General features: G+C 51.6%; 1 protein-coding gene across 1 annotated transcript in view; it reads right to left on the bottom strand.

Annotated features, from left to right (window-relative positions):
• Positions 1–6,135: 6,135 nt before the first annotated feature.
• CDHR1 (cadherin-related family member 1) overlaps positions 6,136–16,922 on the bottom strand; it is a 14,954-nt gene continuing 4,167 nt past the window's right edge. The window contains exons 5-13 of the mRNA XM_008586088.1: positions 16,068–16,146; positions 14,789–14,889; positions 12,096–12,299; positions 11,427–11,579; positions 9,588–9,752; positions 9,093–9,160; positions 8,217–8,445; positions 7,326–7,583; positions 6,136–6,681 (exon numbers count right to left, since the gene is read on the bottom strand). Coding sequence (XP_008584310.1) covers positions 6,142–6,681; positions 7,326–7,583; positions 8,217–8,445; positions 9,093–9,160; positions 9,588–9,752; positions 11,427–11,579; positions 12,096–12,299; positions 14,789–14,889; positions 16,068–16,146 — 1,797 coding nt within the window. The 3' untranslated portion in view covers positions 6,136–6,141. The remainder of the gene's footprint in view (positions 6,682–7,325; positions 7,584–8,216; positions 8,446–9,092; positions 9,161–9,587; positions 9,753–11,426; positions 11,580–12,095; positions 12,300–14,788; positions 14,890–16,067; positions 16,147–16,922) is intronic.

The following is a 16,922-nucleotide window of genomic DNA, read 5'->3' on the forward strand; positions in this document are numbered from 1 at the left end:
CCTACCTACCTACCTACCTACCTACCTACCTACCTACCTACCTACCTACCTATCTACCTACCTACCTACCTACCTATCTACCTCCCTCCCTCCCTCCCTCCCTCCCTATCTATCTGTCTATCTTTATGTTTGTAAAGAGGAGACCACACTGTCCTAATTCTCATCTGCTCTCATAAGATTATGAACTTTGGGTTTATTTTTTTCCGGTGTCCCCAGCACCTTAGTGCTGAGCATGACAAATGTCTGTTGTATGAATGAGGGAGGAACACCTGCTCCTCTCCCCTAGTCAATGGTCCGAGCCCTGCTGTGGACTCCATGAGAGGTGGTTGTTTCCTCCTAGCAGGGCTCATGTGGAGTGGAAGGGCTCCAGGAACCCCAGAGACGGCTCGTCGTCCCTCTGGGCAGCCCTGCTGGTGGAGACGCGGGATTTAAACCACATCTGTCTCTCCGCAGCTTCTCCCACTGGCCACGGGGAAATCCCGTGAGGCACGTAAGTACAAGCTGGCCTCCTTGTGACATCCCCGGCACATTCCCACCCTCCTTCCCACCTTCCTTACCAATTCCGTCTCTCCCTTCTAGCCCATCTCAAGTATATCATGTCCTCCATGGAGACTTCCTTGACTCTGGGGAGAAGAAATAATGCACCGAGGGGGCTAGTGCAGTGTTTGTGTTCATCGTGAGCGCTTTGGGGGCAGAGACCGACCTTCCTCACTGTGGCCACTGCCGTGGTCCAATAACTGGACTGTGTTGATAATCAATGTTGGTTACAATAAGTTTTTAAAAACTGAGAGCAGCTCTCATATTCAGACCAATTGCCCTCTCATTATTTCACGTTCTTCTCATTTATTTTCTTCTGGACGTTAGAAGAAACAACTTTTTAATGGAAATTTTCGGTTATACCCAAAGTAGAGAGAACCTCATTCCTCCCCTCCAGTCAGCTTTAACAAGTTTTAACACTTTCCAGTCTTACTTCATCTGGTTCTTGCTCTCAACTTAAAAAAAAAAAAACTGAAGCATTTTAAAGAAAGTATAAAGCTGTGCACCAGTTTACCTGCAAATATTTTAGTTTGATCTCTAACAGATGAAGAAGTTTTAAAAAACATAACCATATGCTATGATACCCCTAAGACCATTCAAAAAGTTCATGGAAAGGCTCATATTATATTTTAATTTTATTTTTCCATGAACTTTTTATATTATGTGTACATACATACATGTTTAGATATGCACATGTGTATGACACACAGATGTAATGTGGTAGATAATTTGTTTATGCAAAATCTCCTGTGATAAATTTTTGAAGGACAGTGGCTGGAGGAAAGCAGGGACTTGACTCTGTGTGGCCTCTGCGTGCTTCCTTCCATAGGACCAAGGGTGGTCTACAGGTCTTGGGGGGTGCACCCATTGTGAGGCGGCCTGGGGCTACCGTGAAGGTGAGAGTGGACGTTCTGACCCTCACTTAGAGCATTGGAAGCATGGTGGTGGGCAGGGCAGTGGTCAGCTGCTTCTGTCAACATGGACATTTACAAAGAAGGAATATGGTCTAGAGAGGGTTTCTGGGAATGTGATACTTTTTGAGACCCTGGGGCTGCCCCTTGAAAAATCCTAGATTCACATTACTCGGATCAAGTAGGCAGTGTGACGATGGGGGCAAGAGCATAGACTCTGGAACCCAGTTTCCTGGGCTTAAATTCTGGCTTTGCTTCTCACTGGCCTGTGACATCGGGCAAGTTACTCTATTTTCCTGTGCCTTAGTTTTCTCATCTGCAAAATGGGGATCAAGTAGTACCTATCTCATAGGGTTGCTGATGATCAGATGCAAACTTGTATGAGGTTTTTACATGTAAAGCTCTTGGAACAATGCCTGGCACACAGTAAGTCCTCAGTAAATGTCACGATAATAAACGCTACCATCACTTGAGGCACCTGGGTCACTTTGTGCTTTTTCTGAATGTTGTGACTCAGCATACAGACAGGCCATATGGAATGTCAGATCTTATTAGGGTTACCTATGTGTGTATATTTATAAACATATGTAGAGTGGCGTGCTGTCTGTTAATATACTTCACATATTCTGCTTAAATCATGTTTAAAAGATGCTGTAGTTTTAGATTAAGCTGCCATGTTTTGGGGAAGCTTATCTATTAAGAGTTTAGACCACGTGATTTTAAGGCAAGTGCCTTCGATTCAGGAGATAGTTGTAGGCAGGGCTACTTGCTTTTTGAATGAAGCCACCTCTATCCCACACCTCTGCTATTAGGTACTAGAGAGGGATTTCATTCTTTTTGTTCTGCTGTCTTGTTAGAGTCTGTAAACCTGAAACCTAGAGGAGGGCCCTGCATGGATGTTATATTCAGAGCATGTGTCACCACAAGAATGATTGAGTAAGTTATTACGTAATGAATAAAGGACTGAGTCTCATTCAACAAAGGAGATGCATTTGCATGATTTCATAATCACGAGAACATCAGCATGTTGCTACTCTGTTGATCAAAATATGGTAGCTTAAGCCAGGACCACCTCATTTTGAAAATGAGGCCCTTCCACCTCCACCCCCAAGTTATTTCTAAGTCTCCTAATGGATCCTCCATGTGTCCACACACCAGCCTGCCTGCCTTGGTCCTCATGAAGCATTTTCTTCATTCTCCCTGTCCATCCTTCCATGGCCAGAGCCCTTGAAGACTGTCACAGAAGTGTCACTACCTGTCAACAGATGCCAGCACCCACTTTAGGGGCACTGGCCCTAGGTTATCCTGAATCTTCTAGTCCTCAGAGAGACTGAGTTCCTGAAGTCCTTGGGAGGAGGAGGAGACTATATCTCCTTCCCAACTCTTGCCACACTTTGCCAGAGCTGGACTCGGAGGGACAGCTGCTTCAGAGCAGAATCCCACAGTTTCTCTTAGGAACATCAGTCCCACAGGGTCTCTCAAGGACATCTCATTGTTCCTAACTCCCTAGGAGTGTAGATGCCCAAGCGCAGGCTGCACAGGTCACAGCATCTGCCCTGCCCTCCGCTCTTCTGCTAGTACAGAGTAAAAGCTTCCAGGCCTATCACTGGGTGGAAACATCCTGAAGAGGTCCTCTCCTCCAAGACATGGTGCTCGAGTATGGGGGCCATGGTCAGCTGTCCTCAAATGCCCTCTTGTACAACTAAGAATAGCAACTGTCTTCTCAGCTTGGATCAGTAGGTACAAAGCTGGTGCTGGTTTGCTTTACATATATTAGCTCCTGTTATCCTCACAGAAACAGTTCTTTGCACCCTATATTGATATATTGATGAGGACAGTGAGGCCATAGAGACTTGGTCTCTTGCCCAAAGTCATACTCAAGTGGCAGAACCAGAATTCAGACCTGGGGCTGTCAAAAGGTAAAGCACTTTGCTATTTCACATGAGTAGAAAGTCTGAGCTCAGCCACAGGGTGGAGAAATGGCTCTGCAGCTTTCTTTGAGTCACATGTGTTGCTTGTCCATGCTTTAGCACCATTCTCAGGGCCTACGAGTGGCAGAAGCTGTCCAGTGTGCCATTCCTGCCTCCCAGCTCTTGACCTGGAGGCCTAACGTTGTGCCGGCCGTCTCAGTGTGACTGAGCAGGCAGCCCCTCAGCCTACCAGTCCCTAATGCAGGGGGACTTGGATGACTGCACCCCACTGGTGGCCAGGTGCTCCTTCAGTGCTGACCACCTGTGCTGGTCCCTCAGGCTCGGCTGTACCCTCTTCCTCTTTCCCAGTATGGCTCATGATGGCTGCTGGCACTTTCCCTCCATGGCCAGTTTATAAGACTGGTTCTGTCTTGCTTCAAATTGGTGGGCTTGTCCTGGAGCCCAACCCCCTCCCAGGGCCCAAATGCTGGCCTGAGCTTCCAGCCCAGAGGTCTTCATGACCACCATCCCAGAGATGACACTGTTCCCCAGGCTTTCATGCCCACGCCAGGCCTCTCAATTCCTTCCCTTGCTGGGCTGCACCCGGGGATAATTAGTTCCAGCTCCAGACCCTATTCCTCCCTAGGCCACCTGTCTGGCTTGGGAGAAAAGCCCAATCCAGATAGATGAAGCCCGCAAACGTGCTGCTGTTAGAGGTGTCCACACGGCAATTTGGACAAAATTTTGCAGCCTCCCTCAGAGTCAGACCTGGGGGTCAGGGAATAGATCCACCTGCTGGAGGAGCCAGGAAGCAGGCTGAGCTTGGCCATGTGCCGGGAAGACCGGTCTCCACAGGTCAGAGACACAACCAGAAGGCAGGGAGCAGGAGGTCAACATGGCCTTTGGATAATAGATTTTATTCACCATTTACAAAAGATGTTGATTGCATGCGAGTTGTAAGGGTGCTGTACTCCCTGTGGAGGGCAAACATGATCTGGAACAGCCCTCTCCTGAAACATGGCCTGGAAAGGACCTGTTTGCTCAGTTTGGGCCTCTGGCTTGTTAGGGAGCCCGTCTCTCACTTAATACTGTCTGAGTCGGGGGCTGCAGAAACCCGGCAAGGAGTCTGCACACTGGCACATCTCAGTAACACCTCACAACAGACTCAGAAATCAAGGAGACCACACTTGCATATAATCTGTTCAAGTAAAATCACTGACATATTCTAGAGGGGTTATTAGTGAGGGGAGCAAGATGCAAAGAACTCTTCTGCTTTCCTCTCTCTGTGCACAAATCTAGCGTTCCCCATAGCAGGTTCCTTAAAGCAGAACGGAGCCTCTTTATTCTAACCACAGAGGCTTTGCATGATTTCTGTCCTGGGGAGGTTGTCACAAGCAGACGAGGTGTGCCCCAGCTAGGGGAAAGTGCCGAGGAGCTGGGAGCCCTCAGACCAGGTCTCTGCCACCAACCAGCTGTGTGGCCTCCAGCAAATTGCTCTTCTCTCGGGAACCCATTTCCTTTATCTTGCCAAAACAGAGGCTTAGGCTGGGTGTGGCTGCCCAGCTCTGGTGCTGTCTGATGGCGGTTGGTCATGGCCTCGTGGGGTCTGGGGTGAGCGGAGAATGGAAGGGAGGGGTGAGAGCCAAGGGCAAAGCCACCATCCAGGGGCAGCCCCCTATCCCACCACAGAGCCCTCTGGGTCACTTGGCAGAGTAGCTGCAAGGCTCCTAATACTTTCTGGAAGAGCTGCACCCAGCAAACTGGCCTGCAGAAAAATCCTTAGCATGTGTGCTGCTTTGCACCTGGTTAAAGCCCTCATCCCACTATTTTCTTCCATCCTCACCCCAGACGAGCGAGTGAGGCAGACAGGCCTTACTTTCTTCATTTTGCAGATGAGGATGAAGATGGTCAGGCAGTTTAGACAGCTTCCCTAAGGCTACACAGTGTGGGTGGGAGAGTGGATAGAAACCGAAGTCTCCCCAGACTTCAGCCTGCACATCCATCTACGGCCCTGCACTGTCTCTTTGAAGACGACTGATGGAGCAGCTCTTCAGACAGGGGCCCTGACACTTTTCCAGATGCCTCCAGGGCTACCACTGTGGCTCCAGCTTGGACATTTCGGGGCCCAGGGCAGTCCTGGCTGGGGACAAGGCCCATCTGATACCTCCATGTCCCTGGCCCCAGGGGGTATATCAGGAGCCCATGGACTCTGCCCAGGCACCATGCTTTCTCATTCCGATGGCTTTCAAGAACATTGCTGCCATCAGCATGAGTTTCCTGGCATCTCTGCCCTCTCCTTGCCAGCATTTGCTCTCCTATGGCCCACAAGTTTTGCTGACCTCTAGGCTTAACTTGGGCTGAATCTCCTTCTGCTCTTAGCTGCAGAGTTCAGGATCCATATTCTAGCCGGCCTTGTCCCACGTGGCCAGGGCCCTGCTCCCTGACTAAGGATGATGAGATTCCATAGAACCTGACGAACTGTGAGGTCTGGGGTTGGTGAGCAGAAGATGCACAAAGCTGGCTCCCCATTAATTCCCAGCACCTAAAGCATGGGGAGCACGGTAGCTGTGTCAAGGATTCAGGTAATGGGGAATCATTTGCCAATTGCATCTCATAGCCTGAGAAATCCTTTGCCCACGGCCCTGTCCAGAGCTTTGCATATGGGGTTTACACCATTGTACAAAACAAGGGTGACCTTAAAGAGGAGAGGGTGGGGAGCCTGGTCCGAGCAGCACGGTGGTCAGGGTGGGGAGTGGGGGAAGAGAAGAGCCACAGGACACATTCTAGAAATACGCCTTGTTGTCTGCACTCTTCTTCTCAAACCTTTTCTTGAGCTCAGAGACCAGAGTTGGCTGGACAGGGCTTCCCAAGGCTGTGGGGTTTGATGGCTGTTGAGGTTGCTGGGGATCGAGTGATCCAGAGACCGTAGGCACCGTCCAGTGGGCCGTGACCGTGGTGGGCGCCGTTCTGGGTGGTGGAGGGAGAGCTGGAGCTTGGGGGGGCAGTGAGCCCTCTGGGGTATTGTTGTTGCAGTTCTCATTGGGAGGATCATCTTTGAGCACAAACTTGGTAGCAGCCTTGGACTTCCTGGACTTGAGCCACTCGATGCGGATGTTGCGGGGCGCAGGGGCAGGCCGCTTGCGGAAGACACGCCGCACTGGCAGGACCTTGTTGGACTTCTTGTTGCGCCAGAAGGTGGCGGTGGAGATGAGGACAGTTATGGCCACGACGATGGCCATGATGCCAGCTAGCACACCCACAGCCTTCATGGGGTTGTCCTTGGTGTGTATCAGGAAGGCTGCCATGGGGCCTCGGGACAGCGTCTGGAAGAGAGAGCCACCCCTTGTATGTAGCTGTTCCTGCCTGGTCCCTGCAGGACAGAGTGGGGGTGTGAGCTTCCTTAAGCCTGATGGATTTTAAACTTTCTGGGGTCAGGCAGCCCTTTAAGAATCTGATAAGCACTATGGGTCTGTTCAGAAAAGATGCACACACAAAGAGCATGGTGCAACCACTCTCTAGAACAATACACTCAGAACAGCATGCAAACAGCCTCTTTTGGATTCAGGGCTCCTGCATTAGCTGGACTCTGTTCTTGACGGAGTAAGATATTGCTTATCTTTAATTATGAGGGGCCATCTGCACAAATGTGTCAGAAACCCCTTAAGAGATGACTTTCTGCCAGACACTGAACAGACATATAATGATCTTACTTCTGCCTTTTAGTCCTGATGTGAAGGAGACATTGTTATTCCCATTTTATGGGAAAGGTAATGGAGGCTCAGCAAAGGCCAAAGTCACACCATTAATCACTAGTGAAGCTAGAATTTCAACCTGATTCCAAGCCTGTGCAATTGATGGCACAGGCCACCTTTGATGGCATTCGACGAGCACCCTCCTTCTGCTCGGGTTGCAGAGAGGCCTCGGCTGGCCCTCTGACTCCTTTTCCTGACCATGGCCATGTACCCACCTCAGTGTCTGTGATGTCAATCTTCAGTAGGGCTGTGGTGCTGAAGGACGGGGAGCCGCGGTCCGTGGCCTGCACCTCAAGGGACCACGTGTAGTCCCCGCTGGGCGTGATGTTGTGCAAGGCATCCAGGGAGCGGATGGAGTTCTTGAGCCAGATCTCCCCTGTGTGTGCATTGATGTCGAACACATTGGCTGGCTCTGCATGGGTGATGGAATAGTCCACCAGGTTGTTGGGTTCCTCTGCGTCCTGGTCTATGGCCTGTGCACAAGGAGGGACAGATACTGGCTAAAGTAGCAGGTCATATGGGGCTTGCTGGGTTGATGGGAAATGGTTCTAACCTTATATTTTGATTGGATTGAGTTGGACAAGGAATGGAATGTCTTCCCTACTGTGAGCCAGGACCTATACGGGATACCGTTCCGTTCTCAGAACACATCTAGGAAGTAGGTGTTAGTAAATCCAAACTACAGATGCAAACAAAAGCTTGGATACTGAGTGACTTGCTCAAGGATATAGAGGGAGAAGGGGAGCTGGGATTCAAAGTCATGTCTGTTGGGTTTCCGAGTTCATGCTTTGTCCACATTGGGAAGCCAGTGAAGTCCATGGGAAAGGCACTGCTCTGAAGGCAGCAGACCAGCTGTGCAAACTGGCGAGCCGAACGCCAACCCACCGGAGCCCCAGTTTTTCATCTGTAAAGAGGCGATAAGGTCTTTCTTCTCAGGGGTTACTTCTGGGTTAAAGTGAAGATGGGGAGGTATAAAGTACCTTAAAATCCCTTGCACACCTTGAGAATCCCATAACTCTTATTTAACCTAAATTTTTATGCCCCAGTGTCTCTTGCAGCTGCTGGAACCAGGCTTTTAGGGGAGCTCGGCTGCCTCCAAAACCCACCTCAATTTTCACCGGGGTCCCGAGCACCATCGTCTTCTCCTGGATGCTCTTTCCAAACTGGGGGTAGTGGTCGTTGACATCCAGCACAGTGACAAACACCTCGGCCAGGCTGTACCTGCCGTCCATGTCCTCGGCCTTCACATAAAAGTTGTACCTGGCAGTGGCCTCAGCATCCAGGCTGGCCCAGGGCTGGGTGTAGATAAGCCCAGTGGATGGGTGGATCAGGAACCTGCCAGGCACGGAGAGTGCAGGCACGGTGTTTGTGTGTGTGTGTACTTGCCCACGTGTGCACACATGCACGCCCACACCCACACACATGCATGCACACACACACATGCATGCACACACAAACACAAACACATGCATATGCGTGCACACGACTGCAATGATGAACTGCCTCCCGGAAGCAGCAGCGAAGCACCATGTGGCTTCTCCCACCTGCTCCTCTCCCATCCTCGCAGTCGGACTGAGGGGGCAGATCTACCCGTCGCCTCTCCCATCTGCCACATTGAACCTAACAATCTAAACTGCAGCCCCTCTCTCTCCTCCCATGGCCTGCCCCGCCCCAGCCCAGCCCTGCTTGCATGGCTTCTGAGGCCCTGGGCCCCAGCTCCAGGCTGTGACAATGACCTTCTCTCCTAGCACCTCCCTAATGTGTAGTGTGTCCCCCCCACCTCTGCCTCAGCCTCTCCACTGCTTCCCTTCCTGCCTTGCCCTCTCCCTGCCTTGCACCCAGGCATGCTGCTCGTGGCCCCCCTTACCCCTCCAGGGTTCTGTCCCTTCCAGGTCCCTCCGCCTTCCACACAGACCCCCCTCCACACTCAGCCTCCCGAATCCCTTGCCTGAGGCCCTGCCCAGGATTCTGGCCCTACTCACAGGTCTGCCTCAGTCCCATAGATGGAGTATTTGACTTCACCCCAGGGTCCTGTGTCTGGATCCACCGCCTGGAAGAGAGAAAGCTCCCGGTGGCACTTGCCCCATTGTCGGGGTACATTGCCAGCTCCCGTGTCTCAGGGTTGCTTTCAACGGAAAAGCAAGGGGTGAGTAACTAACTGATCTGGAGGCTGCTCTAGTTTTTCTCAAGTGTTGGAGGAATCAAAAGGTTTAGATCTGGAATGCATTTTTCCTCCTTTATAAACGAGGAAGGAACAGAGGATGGGTCCCATGCCCTGTGCTGGGGGTTTCTACATATGTCCTCAACACAGTCCTGTGAGGTGTTATCCCCACTGTATAGATGAAGAAATGAAGGCAAGTAACCTGGCCAGGGACAGCTAATGACAGCGGGCTTTGTGATTCAAACTGGAACCTGGTTCTGTCTCACTTTCCAAGGTCCCCTCCCCACCACAGTTCTTGGACCAGTCCTCAACCCACCGTGACAGCCACCACATTGGAGCCCCCTGGGGCATTCTCAGGGATCCTGGCAATGTAGTAGGGGGAGGTGAACTTGGGGACATTGTCATTGGTGTCCAGGAGCTGGATCACCACATCCGCTGTGGAGCTGAACTTCTCTGGCGTGTTCACTTCAATGGCCAGGAGCTGCGAAGGAAGGGAGAGGAGGGCTTAGTCTGGGTAGGAGTGGCCCTGCCAAGGCCTCCCCCTCCTGCCTCCCCAGACTGGCTCAGCGCCCCCACGCTGCATGTGCTCACTCTCGGCTGCCGGCTGCGACCAGCCACGCCTGCATCCCCTGCAAGGGCCCGGGAAGGCCGTCTCGCCCCCTCCACCCACGGGCCTGCGGGCCAGGCTCCGCACCGCTCCCTTGGTATTGGGGACAGTTCCTTTTGTTCCACTGATCTGCATATTCCTTTCCAGCTCCAATTTATAAGTTTATTTCTCCAGATAAAAACCAGTAAAGTATAATTTAGTCAGGACTTCTCCCCCCCTCTCCAAAGGAACTTATACGTAAGAGTTAATTGGGTGGCATTGAATTCCTTATTCACTTGAGGAGAGTTGGCATTTTTAAACAAGGTTTGCCTCTGCATGTCTTGACTTCTTTATATCCCTTTGCAAAATCTTGCATTTTAGGTCATTCAGGTGCTGCACGTTTTTTGTTAGGGTAATGCCCATAAATTTTATTTGTTGGTTGATATTGTAAAAGAGAAGCTTGTATTCCACTGTATTTTCTTCTTCTTCTTTATATTTATTTATTTTTTTGGTGGCCTGCCAGTACAGGGATTGAACCCTGAACCTTGTTCTTACTGTTATTGTTGTGTCTAGGAAAACTGTTGAATTTTGTGTAATAACTTTATAATCAACCGTGTTAGTACTTTCGCTGTTTCTTTTTCATTCATTTCCCTCAGATTTTCTAAGCAAACAATCACATCACCTACAAATAAAGATCATCTGTCTCTTTCTTTCTAATGTTTGTACCTTTCCTTTTTTATCCAGGAATAATGTTATTCCAGGAATCTTGTTAAGTCTGCTGCAATAACAGGCATCCGTGTTTCGTTTCTGACCTTACAGATTGCTTGCAGTGTTTTTCACGTTTAAGCATGATGATGACTTTTAGTGTGTATAACTATAAAAATGATAATTTAAATAATATCGATGAAATACTTATTTCTTCTTTTTATTAATAATATAACTTATATGTTTATACATAATATACATTGATGATGGAGTTTGGATGTGTTGTCCCCTCCAAAACTCATGTGGAAATTTGATCCCCACATGCAGCTGTCCCAGAATCATAAGCAAATCAACCTCTGTTCTTTATAAATTACCCAGTCTCAGGTATTCTGTTATAGCAACACAAAACGGACTAAAACAAGTGATAATTCTACATAATTACAAATTGTATCAAAGGAGTATTTTTACGCTCTTTTCCCAAGGTTGTTATTAGAATAGATGACAGATATAAAAGGCATATTAGAAAACATCTACGTTGATAATTAGTTTCGCTCTATTAACATGGCAAATTATATTGGTAGTTTTCCTTCAACATCCCCCACCTTGGACTTCTGGGGCTAGTTGTGGCTCAGAAGCCAGGAGCTCAGAGAGGCTGAGGCTGTGAGCAGTCTGCAGAAGGTTCTGCACACACCCCTCTTCCTCCCTGACCTGCTCCCCACGCCAGCAGGAGGAGTTGAGGGTCAGGGAGGACAACGGGAGGACCAGGAAGGCCAAGCAGTGACAAGAGACCCCTCAGGAATGAATCCAGATGCTGGGGTGAGCTCCTGGGACCCCCCTTTCAGGGCAGTGCAAAGCTCCACCTACCTTGAAGGTTAACACTTTGTACTTTTCAAAGTCGATGGCGGCTGAGTTCTCCACAATGATCGTGACTTGGGCTTCATTCAGGATTGTCTGTGGGACCACTCGGAAGATGCCGCTAAGCCCCACTAGCTGCAAGTTGAATTTGGCATTGGCTCCCTGGGCGATAAAGGAGAGAGGAAACAGGGAAGATAAGTAATAGAAATGCATCATATATTTGTGCTAAGCGAGGAGGCTTCCTATGCCCTTAACCCTGGGAGGTGAGCAGTACTGCTTTTTCTACAGGTGAGGCTATCGAGGATCAGAAAGACTTAGCCAGTCATGAGGTTTACGTGAGGTAATAAGCACAAAAGGCCTAGCCCTGTGCCAGGCATAGGAGGTGGCAGGACACACTGGCAAACACCTGTTTGGCAGGTCAGAGGAAGAGGGAGGTGCTTTTGTGTGACTAGCTTTCACTTTTTAATTAGTTGTGAACACCGTTAGGCTAAGCAGATAGTCTTGGGCTAGCTGCTCCCCCTCCTCTCCCTCTTGGTTACACCCTCTCAGTTCACTCGTTCTGCGATCTGCCTGTCCCCTGCTGCATAAGCGGCGGAGGCTGATGCAGACCCAGGCAGCCTTGGGTCCATGGCCCTGTGCTGTCTGTGGGCAGGCAGTTTGGAGGGCAGGACCACACACCTGGTCGGAGTCATTGACGGTGATCTTGAGGCCCCGCAGGATCTCTCCCTGCGGAGGGTGCTCACACATGGACAGCTCAAATCTGTTCTGGGGTCCACTCTCTCCGTAGAATGTCGGTGGATGGTTGTTGAGGTCCACGATCCTGATGGTGACCGGGACCATGGCCTGGGCAGCTGGGCTCCCCGCAGAGCTGACCTCAGTCACCTGGGGGGGGGACAGGTTGCTATGATTGCATGGCAGGTGGACTCTTGAGATGGCCCCAATGATCCTGTCTTCTGGCGTCTATACCCTTGTGTAATCCCCTCTCCTTAAGTGTGGCCTGGCCTGGCAACGTGCTTCTAACTGATGGCATATGGCAAGATGATGAGATATCACTTCATGATTAGCTTAAAAGAGATTGTAACTTCCATCTTGCTAGCAGACCCTCTCCCTTCCTGGCATTGATGAAGCAGGCAGGGATGCTGGAGAGGCCCATGTGACAAGGAACTAATGGTGACCTCTAGCCAACAGCCAGCAAAAAAATTAGGCTCTTAGTGCATCAGCCCACAAGGAACTGGTCCTGCTCACAACCGTGTGAGCTTGGAAGCCGATCCGGATGCTGGAGAGGCCCATGTGACAAGGAACTAATGGTGACCTCTAGCCAACAGCCAGCAAAAAAATTAGGCTCCTAGTGCATCAGCCCACAAGGAACTGGTCCTGCTCACAACCGTGTGAGCTTGGAAGCCGATCCTTCCCCAGTAGAGCCTTCAGATGAGACCTCAGTCCTGGTTGACAATCTGATGGCAGCCATGTGAGAGACCTTGAAACTGAGGACCCAGCCAAGCTGAACCTGGACTCCTGACTTACAGAAACTGCAAGAGGTGAATGTGTTTGTTTTAAGCCACAAAGTTTGGGGTAATTTGTAACACAGCAGTAGATAACTAACACAGGCTGCAAAGCCAGGGCTGGTTCCACAGGCACCTCCTGAACCACATGAGCCTCATCAAGGGCCTGCTTTCTCTCGTTCTGTAAGCAGGCTCCGGTCTCACCTATCCTAACACGATCCTCCCGGGACACCCTCCTTCACACCCTAGCTGCAGTGCTGGCTCTCTCCCTCCTCAGAAGCCTACCCCTGCTGCCTCTGTTTCCTGCTTCCCACTCAGTTCTCACTCATGCCCACCGACACACTTCACACTGACTTCAGCACCGCCCTGGCACTGCCTCCCCAAGTTCCCTGTGCCCTCTGCTGAGGCGCCCTCTGCAAGTTCTCCTAGGTCTCTCTGACCCTTGCCAGGGCTCCTGCACCGGCTCCCCCCTGCCACTCTTCACCTCTGATGCTCCCACAGCTGTGGACTCGGTCCACCGCCCCCTCTCTCCACAGCCATCCCCCGGGTGGCCCCATTCCATCTGTGCCTTTCACAGTTAACCACGTGTTGACACACTCTCCCCTAAGCTCCAAGCCTGTATGCTCAAGTTTGGATGCTTCAACTTGAATGTCCCCAAGGTGTCCAAGTTCACATCCCCTTCTACTTAACTTGCGTCCCCTCCTGAGCCCCTGATGGCTTCATCCGCCCCTCTCATCCCTCACCCCTCAGCCAGTCAGTCACCACATTCTGTGCAGTCTGACTGCTTCATATTTTGCAACCTGTCACTTTCTGCTGTCCCATGTGGGCCACATGGGGGCACAGGGAGTCACACCACATGCTCCTTATGCATTATCCTCTCAATATCCCCCCCTCATCCTTTCGGGCCCTCTCCCTCTGTCATTTTGACCGATGGCTCTGCTTCCTGGTCAGTTCCCTCCAAACCTGAGTCAAGACCAGAGTTCTCCAATGACAGGCTGGGACTGGTGCCAGGATTGCCTGGGCCCTTATGACATGCAATCCCGGTTTTACTCCAGGCATGCTGAACTCCCATCCCCAGGAGTGGGTCCTGGAAATCTTTGTTGGCTACGCGGTCCAAATTTGCGAGACCCATTGGTCTTGTGAGCAGCCAGAGTGAGCTTTTCAACATGTGACTGTAATCCTGCTCAAAACCTTTCAATGGCTCTTTATTGCTCTTGGACAGGATTGGTGACAATTTGCAGGCTCAGGGAAAAATGAAAATATGGGGTCACTTGTTCAAAAATTATTAAGAATTTTGAGACAGCAAATAGCAGGGTGTTAAGCTTAGCATGGGATGCTTATAAATGCAGTCCCTGTGTGACTGTACAGGCCACATACCATGCTCCAGCAAAAAGCCCATACCTTGCATTTAGGGTCTTTGTTGCTCTAGCCCCAGCCTGGGATTCCAAATTTCCTCCTTCTGGGTGCTGCCCGTGGACTCCCTGCTCCAGTCTCACCTGCCCTAACCCCTCCTGAGCACCCACTCCCAGTCTCAGCTCCCTGGGCTTTCCTGGCTTGGAATGACTTCCGTCCCCACCCAGCCCAGGCTCCCTCCACCATATCCTCTTGTTGGCTCCTACCCACGCTCGGCGCATTGCTGCTTCAGTCCAGCCCCCTCCTGCCTGCTCATGGCTCTCTGCTTGTGAATTCGTCTTCCCTCACGGGGGACTTTGCGTGTATCTGGTGCAGCCTGATGTAGGTGCCCTTCGGAACGACGTCTAGATTGCTTCCCAGACTGTGAGCCCCAGAGGGGAAGGCCTAGGTCTCATCGCCTTCGTAGCCTTCCAGGACCAGAGGGTGGGCAGAAGGACCACGCTAGAGGGACGGTACCTGTACATGCAGCGCATACACTTCTCTCCGGAGCTGGGCAGGGCTCTGTGTGAGGGAGATGACTCCAGACGTCTCATTAATTTCAAAAGCTCCATCACTCCCTGTAGAGAGACGCACCCTGCAGTTCTGCACAGGGCCACGTGGGGGCGCACGGAGTCGCGCCACGTGCGCCTCATGCATAAGCTCATGGAAGTCTCCTTACAATGTAAAACTGTCTTCTGTGTCTTGCCAGTGAGGAAACTGAGTCTCAGGGGGGGCTAAGTAACCTGTCTAAGGGTACACAGTAAGTGCAGAGCTGGGACTTGAACCCACTTTTGTCCGGATCCCAAGTTCCACACCTGCCTTTGTCTTACATGTAATACTGTGTGTGTGTGTGTGTGTGTGTGTGTGTGTTAGTGAAGAAAAGAGAGAGGGAGCAAGAAAGGGATAAAGAGAGAGGGAGATAAGGAAGGGGTGTGGGGGTATGAAGGAGAGAAGGGAAGAGAGGAAGAAAGAGGAGAGAGGGAGAGGAGAAGGTCTGGAGAAGGAGGAGGAAGGGGAGCGTGTGTGTGGTGCTCTGTCATTGGGTAGAGGTTTGCAGTGCCTGGGGAACGCAGCCTGTGTGACAGTGGCATGTTCATTCACGCGTGAGCTGCTGGAGAGAGAGTGTGCACCAGGCGTGTCCTGGGAACAGGGCTGGGGTGGTCCCTGAGGGAGGGCGTGTAGACGTGTGCATGTCTGGGATCAGGCAGCGGGTGTGATGACCTGGGCTACAGAGGACTGCAGAGCCCATCCCAGGGACAGCTCGGCCTGTCCAGGTGCTGCCCAGCTGTGGAAAGAGCACAGACTCTGCAGCCAGCAGAGTTAGGTGCAAATTCAAAAGTGGCAACTTGGGACGCCTGTGTAGCTTCTCGTGCACATACAAGGCTAGCACTAGGGAGATACCATATTGTCACCGCAGTTGATTCATTTAATTCAGCTATATGCTCTCGGCCAAAAAATTAAAAAGAATGAGAAAAAATAGATGGCAGTTTTAAGAGTGTAAGAAACATTGCCGGCTGTTCCCGTCAATGAGCGGATGCCCAGGGTGAAGGGAACATGGATCAACACCGCAGCCAAAAAATTAAAAAGAATGAGAAAAAATAGATGGCAGTTTTAAGAGTGTAAGAAACGTTGCCGGCTGTTCCCGTCAATGAGCGGATGCCCAGGGTGAAGGGAACATGGATCAACACCGCGCATGCTGCTCTCCATGCTGCAGAACCAGAGAGTCTCTGCAGCCCCAAAGCCTCCCCCGACTCACCGTTCACGAGGCTGTAGAGAATGGGGTTGGGTTTGCCCCGATCTCCATCCATGGCGACCACCGTCAGTACCTCTGAGCCCTTGGGGGAAACACGGGCAGCTGCCTGAGGCTGATGGGGGATACTGGGGTCTCCCCTTCCCAGACACTGCCCCCATCATGAAGAGAAGGTGACACCCCCTCCTGAGAGCATGGCCCTGCCCCACTCTGCCAGCTCTCAACACTGCTGGGACTCCCAGGCCTGGAGGGGCAGCCCGCGCCCCGCAGCTTCCTGGCCCCTGGGGTCAGCGTGTGGGCTGCCTGGGGACTCTCCAGCTTCCTGATTGACTCTTGTCCCACAGGCCACACTCGGCCCTCACCTCTGCTGCTCTCCACCCTGCAGCCTCACCCCACTGTCCCCTCTGTCTTTGCCTTCGTCCCCCCAGAGGTGCATGAAGGGAGAGGCGAGAGACAGGTGGGTGTGGGGCCAGGTCACAGAGCGCCTTGAACGCCATGTCCAGGAATTGGGATTTTATCCTGTGGGCCCTGGGGTATCATTCATGGGGCTTGGGGTAGGGGCCACAAGTGGTCAAGGCCGGCTTGACTTTTGCCTGCCGCCCCTTTTAAGCACCCTGCTCAGACCCTTCTCTCTGGGCCACTCATGGCTACTTCTTGACCCGGTCCAGGTGCCACCTCCTCTCCATGAGGCTGCCACGAGCCCTGGCCCTCTGCACCTCCTCTACCCTGAGCTCCTTGGCAGGACGGGCTGGGTCTCCCTGCACTGTCCAGCAGTGACACCCAGTCCCCCGGGCAGCCCAGCTTTTCTCTCCCCTACTGTGAGCTTGTCTCCACCACTAGGTCCTCAGTATGTGTTGTCCC

The sequence above is a fragment of the Galeopterus variegatus genome, unplaced genomic scaffold (genome assembly GCF_000696425.1).
Source record: "Galeopterus variegatus unplaced genomic scaffold, G_variegatus-3.0.2 Scaffold3825, whole genome shotgun sequence".
In the NCBI taxonomy this organism is placed as follows: domain Eukaryota; kingdom Metazoa; phylum Chordata; class Mammalia; order Dermoptera; family Cynocephalidae; genus Galeopterus; species Galeopterus variegatus.